A 19,890-nucleotide genomic window follows, 5' to 3' on the forward strand; every position below is an offset into this window, starting at 1 on the left:
GACTTGTATGACGTGGCATTTACGACCTGCACTGACATATCTGTACCACAGTCCATAAAGGCTTAAATTGAATGGAGGGCCAGCTTTGCCATACGCCTATCTAATAAATCCTCACTCACTAATGTGATGACCATTGGGGAGGGCAATCTAATCCCATCCCGGTACCATGATACACAACACACAGACACCTACACATCTACTGGCTATCACTGAGAACAAATGAGACCCTGCTGAGTGCACAGGCTTAAGTCTTAAAAACTTTTCATACACTGATTACAGAAAGGTAAACTACTGAGCAGAGGCTGGCAGACGTTCAAATATTTTACAGATAATCACAAAAATATCCAGAAAAAATTAAATATGGTGAAGTTAATGTCTTATAATACAGCTTAAAGAAAACACCTAAACTGTTGCTCAACAGATGATGTTAAATGGGTGATAGTGTCAGCCTTAGAAAGCACTTGAGGGAGGACAAAATTAGTTGACAAGGGTTGTAATTACTGTAAGTCAGTTAAAGCGCTGTCATACCCTGTCACAGTCATCACCTTTTATTCACCAGGACATGCACACCACATCTAACAAATTAACACCACGCAAACAATGCAGAGTTCCAACCGACTCGTGGTCAGTCATGCTTCAACTCTTTGAAAGACTGCAAACGTCTGCCATAATCAACTATTTAATTATTTATTATCTACATACAGTAACCTATTCTGTTACACTTGGGTCATTTTTTTTTTTTTTTTTAACCAAACTGCCAACAACATCTGGAGGGGGTTGTAGACAAACTAACAACAAAAGCCATTTAGACCAATGCAATTACTACTTTTAGGTGAGGTGGCAACCATTGTTACAACCAAGGACAAATTAACCTGATCTCAGAGAGGAATGTAGACTACACAACAGTAACCTCTCTGAGGCAGCTGAATTCCTCTGTATCCTCGCAGGCACACTGGCCCAGAACAAAGCTTTACCATCTGTTAATGAATTCCGTGGCCAGCAGTGCTTGCTGCTGCGGGCAGGTAATTAGTTTCAACAGTGGGAAAGATCAAAGACAACACTTCCTGTCTTGCCCTCTGGTTATGACCTCGCAAGGGGAAGTCACAGATTTCACCGGGTGAGAGAAGGAAAGAAACTGTATGAAGCTTAGCCAACAGGCACAAAATCATAGTCTAAGTCGTTTCAGTTTGAATCACATACCCATTTGATTAAACAAAAAAGTGGTTTACAAACTAAACAGCTTTGAGTGTCAATATTTACTTGGTTGCCACCAATTCCACATTTTTCCCCTCATTCTGTTTTGTTTTCTTCTTGACATAATTTGGTGAGTTTAATGTGAGTCTAAATGGACACTTATTCTTTTAAAGACTGCGACACAGGTTGAATAAGGCCACCATTTCATGGAAGAGTTAAGACTATCACATACTGAGGGTTATCATCATGTGCGCAGCAGCTTCCCTTCCTCTCACAGTGCCAGCTGAAGCCCTTATCTGACAAAGTGGAGTCCAAAGAGGACAGTGAGAGATACCATATCTGTGTGTGTGTATGCCAGTTTTATCTGATGATCCAAGTCACTACCCAGACAAGCTCTGCAACATGGTGGCTGGTAATTTCGCGATGCTGCCAAGTGTAGTTACGCAAACGCAGCACAACATGGTTCCTAATGGTGATGATGATGATGCACTGCCAAAGTACCTTTGAGAAGATACAAGGACAATCACACTAAGATGGTCCAACTCTTCGGGACAAATCTGTCCGCTCCTCTCTACAAATCAGAAATACTTAGGCTATGTATTATTGTACGGTTATCCCTCCTCCATTCCAAAAACATTACATGAAATAAAAAAAATAAAAAAAGTGAAAAAAAAGAGTCAAGAGTCAGAAATTAGAGTCTATATCCGTGTGCTTGGCAGTTCTATTCTCCACATTAACTGAAGGATTAAAAGCCCATAGGATTTGCGTGGCCTTGATTTTAGAGTGCCGTTTAATTCTTGCATGTAGCTCTCACAACATAATTCATTGTACATGAGTAATAATTGAGAAAGACCCTGTCAAAGGGACTGTAAATGTGCCTAATGCATCACGCAAACACTGGCTAACCGGATGAGGAGTCACTTCCATAAAGTTACGTTTTTTTCTCTAGATGCTCCACCAGTGGCACTTTATATTAAATCTACTCGCTTAGCTTCTTTATCACTAAAGGTCTTTTTTAGATCTGGTCCAATTTTTTTTCCATACACAATCAACCAATCACATTAGTCACATCAGCGAAGGTTTCAGGTGGATCGGTGAGCACTTTTCTGCACCCTAGTACAACAGCAGCTATAATACTTAAGCATACGTACCAAAAAAGCTGCCTGAGGTCCAGAAAAAGCCTCTCTAATCAGGTGAAAGCGTCAAGACACCATAACAATGGATTTTAGATCAATTCTCTGTTACTACCCTTCACAAAAGGTCCCCCTGTTCATCTCCATCACCATAAAGGGCTGCTTGGGTTTCATTACCATTCACGTTTTCCACACCCTCAGATCCAAGTTTGTTTGGCAGAACCCCCTGCTACTACCCCCTGCCTTCTATCGTATCTATCTTGGTGTTTGATCAAGCCCAACTTTATTACTGTCAAGGAGCTAGGAAATTGTGATGTGTGCCTCCACATGATGACAGAAAAGCGCTTCCTGGAATGGACCACACTCTCCCAGCATTCCAAGAGAAATACATCACCTGTTCATGTCTGCCAAGGACAAGACATACATCATGCTGTCAGGACATGAGAGAGAGAGTGCATAGCAAACAAATGGTGCTGCCCTCTGTCCTGAACAAGCAGCCTTAAAAGAGAGGGAGAGTGCAGCTAAAATGCATTCAAGTAAATAAAGCATATTTGAATTTGAATCAGAGAAAGAGTGTGAAACTAAGAAAGAGAGAGAGGCCACTCAAGCACATAAGACTAAAATGACTACCAACAATGCCACCTGTTGCCAGATTTCGACTATTCTTAAATTAGGCTAGACCAGGTCATACCAAGTCAACAGCCAAGAGCTGAAGTCAAGGTAGAGCTAGCTACTTCACAGGCACTGGTAGTAGTTAATGAGTGATGAGATGTGAACATTGATGGTAATACCTTCTGTACACCCTCGACCTCCCTCTCTATAAATCGTGGCAGTGAAAAATGAGATGGCAATCAATTGAGAGGCGAGTAGACTGCATGCTTCTGGGAAACAGTTCACTTTTGGTAGTTTCTTGGATTAGGCAGGCATGTGTGCATGCATACATCTACACAGCACACAAACACACTTCCTGCATAAGAAGACAATCTGAGTCTTTCATTTTGCAGATATCTGTAAATTATCATACACACATTTAATACAGCATGCCTAAAAACATTCATCAAATTCATTTGGTTTACTTACAACTGATTAACATTTCAAATCATCTAAAAGTAGAAATGTTCGTACTAAGTATTTGCAGTTCAAATGGTTTTATATGACATTCATTCACACATAGCATCTCTTCTTTACTGAAGTACATTGAAAAGTGACAGGACTAAAGGTGATGACATTCTGCACAGGTTGTCAGCTTGACTCAAACCAATTATGTTGTGGGTAAACAGGATTAGCTTTAAAATCAATAGGTCAGCCCCATGTGGCCGTCTTTACTCAAAGTCAGAGTCAGCTTAGTCATTTTTGCATGACATGACACTGTTATTATGAATAACAATGCCGGCCATGTGATAGCCTGGCTGCTCAGTTATCGGCTTTCATGCATTTGTTTCCATAGCTATCCCTTACCATGAGCTTTCTATACTGTACACAGATTGTAATCCCCTGGCTCTATAGGAAACTGTGTATAATCTAATTAGATTATCCCTTTACCCCCTTAACACAAAGCTATAGACCATTAGACCTATAGGAGAAATAAATCCTCTCTTACACAGTATTCGTCAGCCAGAAGCTGTATTATGCACGTCTTCTGGTTGACGTAATTTATGCAGTTTGCTATTATTAAACATCAGACATCCAGCTATCGTATAAATATGCAAACAAGCCATTCACCAAGAAGAAAACAACTGAAACCACAAAAAAAAAGAAAGGTAGATAAAACTCAGTGCGTCATACTGACATACATTTTCTGTTCTATTGTCCATAATCATTATAAGAGACGAACATCAGCAGACAAATATATGAAAGGTGTTCCCAATCACAGCATGCAGAAGAGCTCATCTCAATCATTGTCAGTGGCTGATTGTGCCAGCATTTTTCTCTGTGGGATTCAACCTGTTTATAGCCTTGGAGACAAGACACGGGGAAACGAACAGCCAGGTGTGAAATTAGCAACATTAGCTAAACTGACAACACAATGTATTGGAGATACACATATTGGAAAACGTAGTCCTACAGCCGGTTCAATATTGCTTGTTTGATAGGCTACGATACATTATACTCTTGAGGAAAAGCTCATTGGCAATAAATGCTGATATACAGATAATCTTGTCTTCATTGTAAAGATGAATGGAAGAGAGCACATAAAATGAATAAGTTACAGGTGGAACTGAGTGACAGTAAGCACCAGTAAAGAGACCAAGACCAAGCTTAAGATGCAACTAATGCAACTTGAGGGAAAGAGAAACAGCATGAGGAACTGGAGTTAACTCAGCAAAAAGAGTTGCTGCTGGGCCCTCTTGTATCTAAAGGCCTCCACACTGCTCCACTGCCTGTGATTTCACTTTCATATAGAAAATGGCCAAACACGTTTAAACAATGACCATTCCAAAATTATTGTGTGGTCATGTAAGCGTTATTTAGAGGCCTGCGTCGATAACTGCGCAAACATATAATTTGTGCGGAGTGGTTTTGTGGTTTACCAGCCTCCTTCACGGCCTGCTGTATCATTCAGGGCCAACTGCCGATGGTTTACTGGCAGGGCTGAGTTATAAAGGATGGCAACTGGAGGAGCCTTCCAGAAAAAAGTATCTTTTCATAAACTCAAATCACAGAACTACTGCATCACATTTTTGCAATGATGTAAGCCAAACCCACTGCATAATAGAAACAAAATGAACATGGTATGCTAACAATTTGAACATTTTAACACAGAAATCACCAACATAAGACTATTTATCTACCATTTTTTTCAAATGACACCTCAATTTCAGTCCAGAGAAAACACACTATCACAATGGGAATACTGCATCACCTCTGGTACCTTTATTTCACAGAAGCTCATTGGTCTACTAGCCGCTCTAAAAAGGACGATATATTGTAAACCAAGCAGATGGAAATAACACAAAAACTGAATATCCCAACCATCACTCAGTGATTCACAAAATCTCCCGCAAGACTATTTTTCCAATCTAGCCAGGGGGGCAGATAAAGGGCCATGGCACAACTGTTGCCCGCTGGGCACCACAGGGCTATCATCACATGGCCTGCAGTTGTTGCAATGTGTACAGTGAGCAAAACAAATTAGTAGCAGAGGCAGTCAGTGAAGGAGCTTTCTCACTAGTTTTTCAGCATTTACTGAATCAGGCATTTCACCCTTTTAGTGTGATTAGATGTTTTTCCACACCACCTCGTTTTCTTTACCAAGCAAATGACAATGGGCTAAAAACTCCAAAGCAACACAAACCTTTGTCAAACAGTGCCATTTGTAACTTTTTGTCAGACATATCCGATAAAATAGTAGTCTGAACATAGAACAAGTCCGTATAAAAAAAAAGATTTGTGGCCACAAAATGCTGGGCTGGTTTGACGTTTTTACTTTTGTGACATTTTTGGAACACAAACTTCACCCATCATTCTCTCATACATGCACAGAACGCACATGCATGTAGGTGGACATCTGGCTGTCAGCTTTAGCATTTGCACTATATTCAAGTGCAACTTTTATCTAGAAGCAATCAAAACCAAAAATGTATGGCAAACTAGTGCCGTGTCAAGATCCACGTACTTACACTTGCTATTTTGAGCGCATAGTGCATTTAAACTGAGAAGTATGGCAAAACGCTGGCAATATGAGTACCCAGATGGTGCACTCATAACAGTCAAACGGTCAACTTGTTAAAATGGCGAGCGAATAAGCTGAAGTGGTTGCAATTGAAACTGCGAGTATACTATTTTCTTTCCAAATCGGCATATAATTGGGCGGGCAACAATAGGTGGCGGTAATGCTCCACCCAGTTGCAATTCCCAATTAAAAGAAGAAGCGGTCAAATGTTGCAATCATCATTTCAAGTGGATAACAGCCGTGTGTGATATGAGACAACACTACCCTGTCGAAATGTAGGCACTACGCAAGTAAGTATATAGTGTACACAGTGTACTACATGTAAGTGCCCTAATGGAAGTATCTGAATTCATGCACAGTATAGAAAATATTCAGTTACTCAGAAAACAAGTTAGGCTACAAAATAAACAGTAAAAAGGCATTTAAAGTTAATGTGCAGGAACTCAGATCGGCGATCCTCCCCCAACGATTATCCTTTTCCCCAAGCTCTGTAAAGCCTGCATCAAGTTGGCTAGCAGCCCTCTGCCAGGGGCTTTGGCCAATACTGAGGATTAAAACCCTGCAAGTCTATAAATACACCTAGCAGACCAACGTCAGCATCCAGCCAGCTATTGCACTCACCTCTCACTGCTGGATGGCTGGCATGGGTTTTTCCTCTTTCCTGCTTCTCTCTTACTTTTTCCCCTGTGTCTTTCACTTTCTCAGACTCTCACTACTCTCTCTGTGTTCTTATTTTTTCCCTGTAACTCACTCTCTGTTTGTCTCCCACTCTTCTGTCTCTCCCCCTCCCCTCTTCTCTCACTCCAATCCATCTTGTACTCTCTCGCTTGGCAGGGCCTCTTAATTGGAAACAAGCTGTGAGAGGGCTTTCAGTTTGAGGTTAAAATTGCATCTGACCTGCCTCCTGCTGCATCTTTTCTTCTTTCCTTTGGCTGTATTACAGGCTTGTACACAGTGGCTGAGTGCAGATGTCTGAAGGACAGAGTGTGGTGAAGAGGGAAGTAAAACGTTGACTCTACCCACTGGCTGGAAACAACAGGGACTTAACAGGCAAACAAGCAAAATGGAGACCTGCTGTAGTTTACTTACAACACACAAATAAGTGGAATATAACATGACATTTGTAATCCTCTTACAACATGCCCTATCAATCCAGATATTTCAAGTAGGATGTGTAAATACGAGGAGTCTCGCTACACCACCCATTCATTCTACGATAAGAGGGGGAAAAAAACGCTCTGGGTTGTTTGCATTTCTTTAAACAAATCACAATAGTCTTGGGCGGCGCTAAGCCCTATTTTCCACCACCCGCGTCACGCCACGTCCCAGAAGCGTGCGTGAAGCAGCTCTCTGCGCCAGGCCAGCCGCAGGGCGTTTGAACTGCCGGCCGGGCGGGAAGTGAAACAGCAGAGAATCCAGTCAAGTTACCAAAAGACACCCCCCAATATTTGATCATCTCCTCTACAACACCATGGATGACGAGAGATTCATCTTGGAGGTGAAAAACATAGTTCGACACCACAGATCCTTTTAAAACGACATCGTCAGAAAAGAGAAGGCATGGAGTTTAACTGCAGGAGTGCTTGGAGTGGAAGGTAGATACTAGCTTAATAAACACGTGACACACGTTTTTTCAAGTACTTTGTAGAGACAATCAAATCTGCGAGTCGGTCAGGCAAGACGCTCTGCCCCCGGTGTGGTATGGCGCCTGGCGGAGGACAGAACAAAACCGCGGCGCAGCCGGAACGCAGCCAGTGGGAAATCTGGGTAAGCTCCGGATGCAGCGACGGCGGCTCTGCAAAATAGTCTCGGGAAGGACCTTGTTTCGGTGGAACAATTGCAACCCACAATTGCACAATCCAAGTTTTCTTTCAAACTTGTAATTTTCAGCGTGAAGCTTGCTAGCTCAGAGTTTGTTGTCGTTTCCCTGAAGCTAAGGGATTTTGAGAATGGCAACACACAAAGCGGAAGCAGAGGGACATGGCTCACGTGGCTAATGTCAGGCAATTATACTGTAAATTTACTTCCATTCATCCAGACTAATAACGCAATAATACAACCCTTGACTCATATCATATCTAATGTACAGGTATGGTGAAGTGCCAAAACCAGAGAGAAAGAACAAGAAACTAAATGGGCCACAAGCAGACACAAATAACAAAAGTTAGTATGTTAACTAAGCTGATTTGGTTTATAATTATTATGCACTAGCTGAAAATATACTGAAATTGCAACCAAAACAATACAATAGACAGTGTATCGTGCAATGCACTGTCCAGATGAATAATTAACTGATGTTCTTCCTTCAAACACATGTATAGATTACACAGTGCATCAAAACCCATATAAACTCAAACCAACATCTGGAGAATAAAGTCTAAACTATTACACAAAAATGACATGGCTATTACATGGTAATTATGGTGAGAGGCTGCATTCAGCCTTTCACAACTTCCTTGTTGTCAGTGGGAGAGGATAAGAGGGATTTGTTGCACAAAGGCCCACAGCCAGGCACAGAAACTATTACTTCCACCCAGTTAGACCACAGACTGTACTGTCTGACCCATAGGGCTGTGTAACGGGACAGTGCAACATACTCACAATTATACACAACAACCTGCATAGAGAGCTCAGTACTACCCACAGTATATTTGCATTTGAGCAAAATCTCAGCAAAATCTGAGTTTAAAATGTTGATCTCTGCTTTATGTAAGTGAGATAATACTGTATGGAATAAGCATAAATGTAGTACATCTATAGCGTTATTAAAATATTTAACACATTTACAAATTCGCTAATGTCTTAACCAGTCTAAATCTGTCCAACAAACAGCTGCTTAATCAAGGAGATATTTATAAGAGCTCAGACCATTTCATATCTTCCCTATTTGCAGCATGCTACAACCAGCCTACTTTAACTAGTGTGTTAAAAGTACAAGTCAGAGACACTTTTTATTTGGAAGAAAGTTGACACAAAAAACAAATATTGATCTCCTTGGCAACTGGTTTCCTTAACTACTGTTCCACCCATATCTTTGGCCCATCAAAGTCCCACCCCCTTGGATAGCTCTGTACAGCTGGGTGCCAGGCCAGGGATATAGCGCAGGTCTGGGTAGGATTACCAAGTGAAAATAATTCTGCTTTTGGAGACTGATGAATCAGTCCTGTCAGACATGTTAACCATTTGCCCCCCCCCCCAAAAAAAAACATAAATAAAAATAACACCCAACTTGCACTCCAAAAAGGACTTAAAAATTTTTAAATTGTAATGATAGGATGTTCATGGTCCACTCTGTTGGTGACTAGGGCAAAGAAATAAATTAATTAATAAAGCCTAATACAGAAAGAGAATCGGGAAAATTGTTATTTTAAAAAAGAAGACTGCCCAAAATATGCACAGATGCAACCATCCCACAGTGTCATACACCTTGTAGTGGATTATCTAGACTGATTAAACTTGATGTTATGGGACCCACCACTTCTGGAGTATCCTTATACTATCCTATACAATAGAAAAACATAATGATAGGGATAAAACAGGTATGACAGCAACAGGTATCACACCAAAGTCCAGTGGAGGTAAAATGTGAGAGTGGGCTATTATTGCATACACACATTAAAAAAGGTAAACAGCAATAGATGAGTCCCAATAGCCTCAAACTGTGTTCTGTAAAATCACTGTACACTGCAAGATATTTTTACCAGATCCAGTCCAAACAAACCTCTCATAAAAAAAAAAGTATCTGGTTCAGAGATGAACTTTTCATGTTGCCTCTTTTATGTACACTACCCAAAAAATAATCAAACACACCAAATCAGGCGTTGTGGCAAAAACGTCAGCCCTTCCATTAATTTTAATGTGGGTGGTGTGTTTAGGCTGAGGCGGTGGAGATGCCAGGGAAAAACGCAGCAGCCTGTGGTGAAAAGTTAAAAACGGAATCATTTTTTGGAGAAACGCAACCCTGACGCCACAATCACGTAACCTTCTGGTGATCAGACAAAACACAAATGGCGTGGGGTACACAATGGAAACACAAATGGGCCATTTAAGTGACACTGCCACACTCTGCTAACCTATTTTAATGGTGGAAAGTCCAAAGACAGACATGCAAGAGTCATTGCCCTAGACCAAGGCATGTGGTGATTAGATGCAACAGATCAGAAGTGCCCACTATCAACACTTTACACTTCAGTGTAGCCACACACCGTTCATCTGCACACAGTGCCTACACTGCCATGACACAGAGCTGGATTTAAATCACCAAAATCTCTCTTTAAGTGCAATAACTTTTTGTAACCATATAAGTTTAAGTGACATATACAGACTTAGACCTTTATACAGAGGGATACCAGCACAATGAGAAGGTAAATCAATTGTATTTAATTCAAGAGGAATTCTGCAGTGGACTGGGGATCAAGCCAAAGCCTGTTGGCTGATAGGGATGTGGCTTACTGAGGGATGTGGCTTACTGAGGATACCGATACTGACTGAGAACCCCTTAACATACTTTAGTGTAGCCATGCAATGAAGCTAAGCCGACAAGGGCTAGAGAGATACCCAAAGCCTGTTTCTCCCCCAATGCTACTTAATGACAGGAGGATTCATTTTTCCTTTGGGTTATGGCTCTGATGCCACCCGTCTCACTGTGTGAAATTGCTCCCTGGCAGCGCTTGGCAGCAAGCAGAGAGCTGGCAGAGAGAGAGAGCAGAGAGCTCATGTCTTAAGAGTGATATGGAGAATGTTATTCTGCTGAGCCAATGAATGAACAACATAAGCTGATACCTACCTACACAGGCTGACACGAAGACGAGAATCCTCTGAGGATCAATGCTAAGCAAACACATTAGACATCATATGAAAACACATCCGAAGCAGTTATGATTTATGTTGTTAAGTTATGATTTGGCAACAGAAAGAAAACACCTTATTCGCACTGTAATCCATGTTGCAGCCAGGTTTTTATAGCAGACCCCTTAACATACATTGAACTCATCTTTTTCCCAAACTGAACAACTGACAATAATACAGTAAAGAGTTTACATGGAGGTCAATCACAACAGGCCCCAAACAACGGAGGGGTCACGCAGGACACGAGATGGGGCCAGGGCATTCCTGGCTGATGCAGTTGGGTTTGTCTGGGAAATGACTGAGCAAACAGGGGCCAGAATGGCTTCCCCTTACTGGCACCAGCGCTTTGTCCCCACTAATCCACTCCAAAGAGCCACAGTCAAACACCCAGCGCCATAGAGTCACCAGTAACAACACAGCACAGTCTGGGGGGACACAAAATGAATCCCACTGGCCAAAGTAAGGAGACAGACGCCAGTTTGCTCATCAGATTTGGGCACAGAAAACAGTATGGCTTAACTGTAGGACTAGGTGATGATCACAGAGCAACTTTTTGAGGCGATGGAGCCTGTGCTATATTGCCTTCTGCAGGAATGGGGACTAGTTACAGGGACTATATTACTGAGGACTTTATAACTTTTCAGCTTATTAGAGTTGTAGCAAATTCCCCCATTTACTTGCTTTTAAAAAAATATATGTGTGCATCATGATAACTGTTAGCTCAGTGTAGGGCTGTGTATTGGCAAGAATCTGGCGATATGATACGTATCACGATACATGGGTCACGATCCAATATATGGCAATATATTTTGATACTGTGCGTAAGGCGATATATTGGGATTGTTTTAAAGTATAATTTTAGAAAAACTTATATTTAAAAAAAAAAAAAAAGACATGATGTGCATACAAGTCACAGAAGTTTACTTTAGGTAAACAGTTCAGTACACAGAATATCAAACTGCCAGTTGGGATTGTGCAAAAAGTCAGGCACTGTTAGGCAAGGACACTAGTGGTGCGTCTCAGCATAGCTATCTAGCTGTAGGTGGTTTAAACACAACATAAACATCTTACATGAATATTTTTGCACGTAAACTACAAAAAAACAAAAACAAAAAACCAACCCTAGCTCAGTGTGTGCATTTTTGTATTGACAATTTCATTAGGGAGGATCAGGACTCATAATACACTGAAAGGGCAATAAGGTGGAAATGTTGAGAGCAAGAGAGCAGATGTATCCACAATAGCAGGCTGTTTAGACAGGCTGGTTAGACAGGTTTAGACAGATGGGGATATCAATTGAATTATCTAAATACAGTGGCTCTTGTGCCTGAAATTAGAGCAAATCTACTTATCTGTGCCTCGTGATGAGTAATTTAGTAAATAAAGTCATACGATATGAGGACTATTAAAAGCAACAAATCAATGTTGTCCACTAAAGCGTTTCTATTGCTGTTGAGTTAATTAGATGTGCAAAATGAAGAATTAAATCAGGGAAAAGCGGGGCCTAGACTGCCCTCCGACCAAGTTGCATTTATAAATACGTGTACTGCCTCATATCTGGGAAGTTTAATGAGTAATACAGCCCTAAACGACAACAACAACAACAACAGGAAAGTAAACAATTCAATAACAGCATGGCAACACTATATCATCCAAAAATGGAAAATATTTACCAGTGTAATGAACGGGTGCTGTAGGAACATGGCTCTGATCAGAGCCATGCCAATTTTTATATACCACTGTGTGAGTTGACTAGGCATTTAAAATGTATTATTTTCAAAAATATGGGTAAAAAAAAAACTTTGGCAGAGGCATGGATTTCCAAACTGCACTTCTTGTCTCTGACGACTCATAAAAAATAGCTCATACCACAGGAACAATATAATGGAACATTTTAGTGGTTTTGAAACCGCGGTATACCTTGATACCAGTAACCGGCCCATGTCTAGAGTTGACTATAGTATCCGATGGTTACAGAGCCCATCTTGAAAATCGAAGGCTCAACCCAAGGAGGAAACAAATGTTCGGTCAAAACGTTCATGACACTAAACACTTACCTTGTCATTATCAAGGATGGGTAGAGTGGCTTAGAGTGTGAGCTGAAGCAGTAAAACATCATGTAAAATACTGACAAAACATTAGGACAAGATAAAAAGACAAGACAGAGTGGGAGGAAAAAAAAAAAAACCCATACAGAAAAAATATGGTGTAAATTAAAAAAAGGATAGAGACATTCTTGCTGTAAAGTTAACAACTGGATAGTACTTACTTGTCATACTCTGCATTGTCTTTATCACAGCGTGCATCTTTGTGCTTCTGCCAGTCCTTCCCATGCTTACAGGTGGTGAGGAGGACCACATCCTCGGAGTTATGAACATGATATAAAGCATTCCTAGTGTCTGAACCTATTCCTGTGAGGTACCTCTTCCCCTTAAAAACAAGCATGTACTTCCTATAAGGGGGAATGGTGTTATGTTTCAGGTAGCCCCTTTCCCCTCCTGTCCTAGGGTGGTCTTTAGAGAAAAGAGGGATAGAAACGTCAAAGTTGGGCCTAAAGTTCTCGGTGCTGATGCTGGCCTTGGCCAACATGGCGAGGCCGATGTCAAAGCCAAGGTCTTCTGTGTAGTCTGGCCAGGTGCCGGAGTACAAGTTGAATATGATGTGGTTTTTGCCCCCATTCCACAAATGAAGGCTCTGGACCTTTGCTTTCAAATTGTGTACATACTGGGGTGAAAGCTGGTCCCGGTCCAGTGTGTCCAAACTCAGGACAAACAGGCATGCCTGTCCTGGGTCAGGTGTATATAACATGGATCCTTCAATAGAGGATAATATGTTCTGATAACTCTCTGACATCTTCTCCCCTTTCTGCTGGGGGTAGACGTAAACTTTAAATCCATTCCTCTGACACAGGGAGAAATCAAAGCAGGACTCCATTCTGCAGCGTTTTCCAGTGTAAACGCCTGAGATAGCGTCTCTCTTCTGTCTGGGAGATATGTGTTCATTGTGACTATCGCTCTGGTCATGCTCCCAGGGGCTGAAAGGCTGCAGGGACGCCGAGAAGCGACGCCACCGCGCCCCGGGATGATAGCCGGTGAGACTGCGGTCATCACGCCGGCTGGGACCCTTTCTGGATAGCGGGACTTGTATCCCTCCAAAACAAAACAACAGAATGAGACAAGCACCGGCGGAGAACAGAGTTAAGTACCGTTTTTTGGCCTGCATGTGTCCTACGATCTGGGATAAGATAACTGGCGATAAATCCAAGAAGTCCAGAAGTTTTGGTTTCACCACCTCCTGCGGGAACGCTCCGCCATCTTCCCACGGGCTGCAAGGGTTGTGCGCTCACGTCTCCCACCTTCTGCTTCAGATGCCTTTCACAAGTCCGGGAACTGATCCAAAGCATGTGGGCGATTTATAATGTGCATCCACCTCGCCTCCTCGTCAATAGTTTTATCGACTAACTGACATCAGTTTCTCCTATACAACAGAGTGACCCGATCCACTTAAAAATGAGGATCTCACATTAAAGTGGCACCCTACTTTTCTTTGAATAACATTACCTATACGTTACGCTCTTTTTCCACCACAGAGTGCTCATGTTTAACTAACTAGAACCAAACGGTAACTAATAACAACATTGCACAATGAGTACAAACTTGAGTAACGTTAAAGCAGCAGTGTGTGCCAGACTTGTTGCCTGAACAGTTAATAACTATTGTCCCTACTCCCTACTGATTTTAGCAACCAAGCGGGCACTGAATCCCTAAACATTCAACATACCCAGTTTGAAACGTTGCCATAGTTGTTCAGTTAGCTAGCTAATGTACCGAAAGATAAAGTATTAGTATAACTGTTTGCTAAATCTATACAGAGAATTTCTCCATCCGATTTAGCTAGCTAGCAGGCTAACAGACTGGCTAGTTTCTGAAAACATTCCCAGTTAGCTTGTAAGCTAAGCGGTTACATCAAAGTAGCTTTAACGGTGGTTGGAAGTAAAGACGGGCAAGTCGGTCTTCTTCCTCTAAAAACAATGTATCTTCATTTATCCACAACTTGTCCTTAGCTCCTTCCACAAAGCAGACAGGATAATTTATCCGTAAATGTCTCCAGTCGTGTAAAGTGTTTAAGTGGTGGCTCACACACAAAAACAAGAGGTGTTGTGGAGACTGCAAGCAAAGCGGGCAGAGACGGCAGTGGCAGTCCCACCAGAACGACGGCTGATGATGTGACGTTCTTCTACGGGGCACGGTGCGTTGCCATTGGTCCGCGTCACATCCGAGGCGGGCGGGGCTTCCAGTGCACCCATTCACATCCAGAGAACCGAACAGGGAATGACTGATTTACGACAGGGAATTATGATCTGATATTTGTGGTTGGTTTGCTTGTGGTTTAATGAGAAAATTGAAAAGTATGTCTAGATGCAGATTTCTTGGCAGTCCGTGATAGTTAAGTGGGGAGCCATCAGAAGTCGACTTTTAATGTAGGCCTATACAATAACTACTACATTACAGTAAAATACATAGGCTACATAATCTCACCTCAATGTCCAGTTAATAGCTGTTTTGGAGCTTTAGATCATATCACACAATCTTCGTGAGCAGATGGAGTTTGCACAGTTATAGCCCAAATTTCCTTTTTTTGCAATTGAAAGACTTCTCATGCATATTGTCAAGAATGAACTCTGACATAAATAACAATATTTGTCATCCAAAATAAAATCAGTGTAAATTGAATTGCTCTACTATAACGCGCATATGTTTACGTTGCTTTTGAGGTTAACTATGGGTAACTGCAGGAAGTGCCCTAAAAACTCACTTCTAAGGAATAGTATAGGCCTACTGGTTCTTTTTCATATAAGGTAGGTGTGTATAGTAAAACATTTTTAGGTATGACTTTAACCTAAATCCAAACAGCTATATCACTCCTATTTGCACTTCTCTCTTTTTTTAACATAACTGGAGTAAGGGTGACAAAAGTGTTGTGCATAATGATGCAGGACATACAAACAGTTGTGTCTAGCTCATCATACTACTGTATTCCAGTGCTTGTTGTTTATTGTTTGGTTTGTTTAACTTCTAAGGCAGATGACTATAAGCAGCACAACCCTTTACTGTACAGTCAGCATAAACTATCCAGGCAGATGACTGGTGGACTGAGTGAAAGATATTTAGGTTTCCCTGTATTAAGAAGTGATTCTTCAGCTGAGCGATTGGCTATGTATGTTGAAAAAAAAACAGGATATCTACAATATGTGGGTGTTGGATTCTGAGACCTTCTGATGCTTTCCTGGTTCTTCATCAGCATGTTTGTCCTGCTGAAGTGCCCTTGAGCAAAAAACTGGATCCCTGAGTCATACCAGTGCTGCTCTTTAGCTGAACATGAACTCTGACCCTTCTGTTGGGAGGGTTACGCAAGAAGAGAAATTCATAATTTTCAGCCTAAATAGAAATACAATGATAGAAAACATTAGGTGAGAATAGTTTGCACTTAGAGGAATTGCACCAGTGAATGAAAACCAGCTGGACAATGGCACTACACTGTATTAGCCAGGTCTTTTCTGGCATGTAGTAAGCCATGATGTGTTTTCACAGCTGCTGTGGTCTGAAAGACTACAAGTGATTTTGCAGACGCGGGGAAAGAGCAAGGAGGAATGTGAAGCTGCGTTCCTCAGGAGCTGTGGACCAGCTATCTGCACTGCCTCAGTTCCCCATGGACCACTGATCAAAGACAGGGAGGGATATGATGGCCTACTCCTCATTCTTTACCTCCTCCCTTTCTCTTTGTCTATCCTCTTTCGGTCTCACTCACCCCACTCCCCCTTTTCCCTCTCTCACTCTGTATCATCCCCTCTGCTGCTTTCTGGCATTCTTTCCATCTCTTCTCTCTTTCATCCCTTTAACTAATTTACGAGGGGGGTGCCGCTGGTGACTGATGTGAATAGATAGATGTTCCTCAGCTTTTGCCACTAGAATGATCAGATGTGCTTTGTTTATATGTCACTGGATTTTAATCAAAGCTCTTTAAAGTGGTCTATCCATGTGTAATTGTGACAGTCCCTCACTTTACAGTCTGGAATTTATTTCTGCACTTCCAGTAGGCTTATTTGGATGCCTCACTTCAAAACCAACGTGATGACAGTGTAAGGACGAATCAACAAAAATGTAGACAATTGGATTGAAGGGGGAAAAAAACATTTAAAAAACATCTGTGGGGTTCTGATTTTGTATTACTATTATCTGCAGCTTAATAAGACTGTGTAGATGCTGTCTCCCTGCTGTTGCATTGTGTTTGCTGAGCTGAGCACTGGCCAGATTTAGAGCAGCAGGGTGACTGAGCCAGAGCAGCACTCCCACTGTGTAATACACGCAACCATGCCAATATCTAATTTGGATGCACCCAGGTCAGCATAGTTTTCCCAGATAGCCAGTGTGTCAGCCAGCCAAGCAACTAAACAGCCAAATGGAGATTTATGATTTCCTTCCGAGTAGATTTTGAGGTCATTCATTTTTGTATATGACTGCAATGCATTGCAAATTTGTTGTTAAAAATTCCACTCACATATTCAGATAAAAATATGAATGTGTGGTATGTAAAAGGGCCGTGCAGACATATGCATAAATAGACACATGCAGGCACACAATCATTTGTGTATGTGTGAATTTGTGTGGCTCTTTCATGTAGAGAACAGCCTTGGATGTGGTAATTTAATGTTCCCTCCTGACGGAGCCTCATCCATCTGTATTGACGCTGAAATGCACAAATCCCATTTTAAGTGTATCAGGACTCACAGTGAAATGAATGGTTCATGTGACAAATGGAAGTGTCAGTGTCCCAATGCGAAGAGGGCCAGTAGGATCACCCTCAAGGATTTAAGTGGAGGGCTACCATGCATGTATTATATTAACGGGCTTGATATACTGTAAATCTGGTAACTTTCTTCAAGTGGGAACAAGTCATGGAAATGAATATTTTCTCAAGTCACAGTCCAGTAGTCTCCCAAAATTGTTTTTATTTAAGGAATAGTTCGAAATTTGAGAGAAAATGCACTTATTAACGTTCTTGCTGAAAGTCAGATTATAAAATCTATACCACTCTCATGTTTGTGCATTAAGCATAAAGCTGCAGCAGCCGATTAGCTTTGTTCAGCCCACAAGCCCCCATAACTTGTTGTTTTAACACTTTGGACAGAGCCTGTTCTTTCCCCCTTTTTTTCAGTTGTTGTGCTAAACTAACCAGCTTCTGGCTGTCACTTCACATTTAACGGACAGATAGAGTGACATGATCTTATCATCAGACCCTCAACAAGTGTATTTCCCACAACAATTCATTAAAATATGCCTTTTACTGATTTCAAAGAAAGGCTCTGAGATCTGGCTCATTTACAGTTGCTTTGCTGTTGATTAATGAGCATTGTCCCTGTTAAAAAAATATGTAAATGAAGTCAAAGAAAGAGTAATGATTGCTGCCAGTCATCAATGTCAATAGAGTTGTTCTAAATTAATAAATTCTCACCCTATGAGGTGAACTTGATGTAGATTATAATTGTGATTATTGGTCATTTCAGGGATCAGAGGGGAAAATATTACATAGTAGAATTTAGTAATTCAATAAGGCGTTGAGGTCAAAACGGGATGGTTGCAAATTCATCTACACCAAATGTAGGCTACACTCCAAGATTGAATATCACTCATTCACTGAGATCATATATATGGTCCTAAATCACATTTAGCTTACTTAACCAGTAAGCTAAATCCTTTGCCTCTTATAAACAATATTCTAAAGCTATGCTAACAGCTTTTAGCTAATTGCTAATGCCAGCATATCAATATGCTCACAAGGACAATGCTAACATGCTGGTGTTTGGCAGGTATACTCTTTACTGTGTTTACAATCTTAGTTTAGTGTGTTAGCATGCTAATATTAGCACTAAAGACAAAAGTATAGCTGATGATGTAAATGACATTATTTTGAAGATATTTGGTCAAAAATTATTAGGGAAATTACAAATTTGACTGACTGGTGTAGTCACATGAAGGGAGTCAATAAAATATGTAGGATTCTTCCTCTGGGGACCATGAATGTCTGTACTATTGGATGGCAATCCATCCAATAGTTGTTGAGATATTATAGTCACATTGACATTGCCATACCAAGAAAATATCTAGAAAAAGCATCTCATGGATCATCTGAAGATCTTAGTGCCTCACTTTGAATCTCATTATAACAGAGAGAAAAAAAGCCTTTATTTTACTGGCTATTTCATGATAGAATATTTAAAAGACATTGGGAGAAGCAACCCACGCGTAGAGGCACTGACAGCCTTCTTCAGGGTCATTATAACATATCTGCAAAAATGCTAATAAGGGTCACAATAAGAGGTTGACTAAATTAGATTTTGAAAGTCTGCTACTCTTGCTAGCAATAGTTAATGTGATGTCCTACAGTCATAAATAGACATACATTTGAGTGGCTCCCCCACACTATTATAACCCTGTTAAATCATTCTTGGTAATGAAAAGAATACAAAGACATCATTGGGCAGAAAGTGATACAGAATATTTGTTATTTTCCTTTTTCATTTGCATCCAGTAGTGTTAACATATGATCATTTGCATTCACATTACTCTATAGTCATCTGTGAAGTAGTTGATTTCAGGACCACATTCAAGAGGGACAGAGATATATACATCTATGATGTTGTTTAATGTAGAGAAAAATTACAGGTTTCATCATTTATGTGTTATTCATAATCAAAACTGTGTTAGAAACAGTATACAAGAGATTTGTGTATTGTCTTGATCAATTCCTATTTTTCTTCCTCTTCTACTTTCCGTGTACTTAGAAAAAAAGGATTGTGACTAAATAAGAAGAACAGAGAAAAATACAACCAGCTGGCGGTGTGTGTGTGTGTGTGTGTGTGTGTGTGTGTGTGTGTGTGTGTGTGTATGTGTCTGTCTAAGCGCAATCGTGCACGGCAACTTGTGTGTGTTGGAACATCTCAATCACAAAGCAGAGATCAGGTTCAATTACACATGCAATAAC

At 41.0% G+C, this 19,890-nt stretch overlaps 1 protein-coding gene across 1 annotated transcript in view; it reads right to left on the reverse strand.

Annotated features, from left to right (window-relative positions):
* Positions 1 to 15,053, reverse strand: part of LOC144519924 (exostosin-1b-like) — a 44,372-nt gene extending 29,319 nt beyond the window's left edge. The window contains exon 1 of the mRNA XM_078253455.1: positions 13,118 to 15,053. Within this exon, the coding sequence (XP_078109581.1) occupies positions 13,118 to 14,070 (953 nt within the window). The 5' untranslated portion in view covers positions 14,071 to 15,053. The remainder of the gene's footprint in view (positions 1 to 13,117) is intronic.
* Between the last annotated feature and the right edge of the window lie 4,837 nt (positions 15,054 to 19,890).

The sequence above is a fragment of the Sander vitreus genome, chromosome 6 (genome assembly GCF_031162955.1).
Source record: "Sander vitreus isolate 19-12246 chromosome 6, sanVit1, whole genome shotgun sequence".
Taxonomy (NCBI): Eukaryota; Metazoa; Chordata; class Actinopteri; order Perciformes; family Percidae; genus Sander; species Sander vitreus.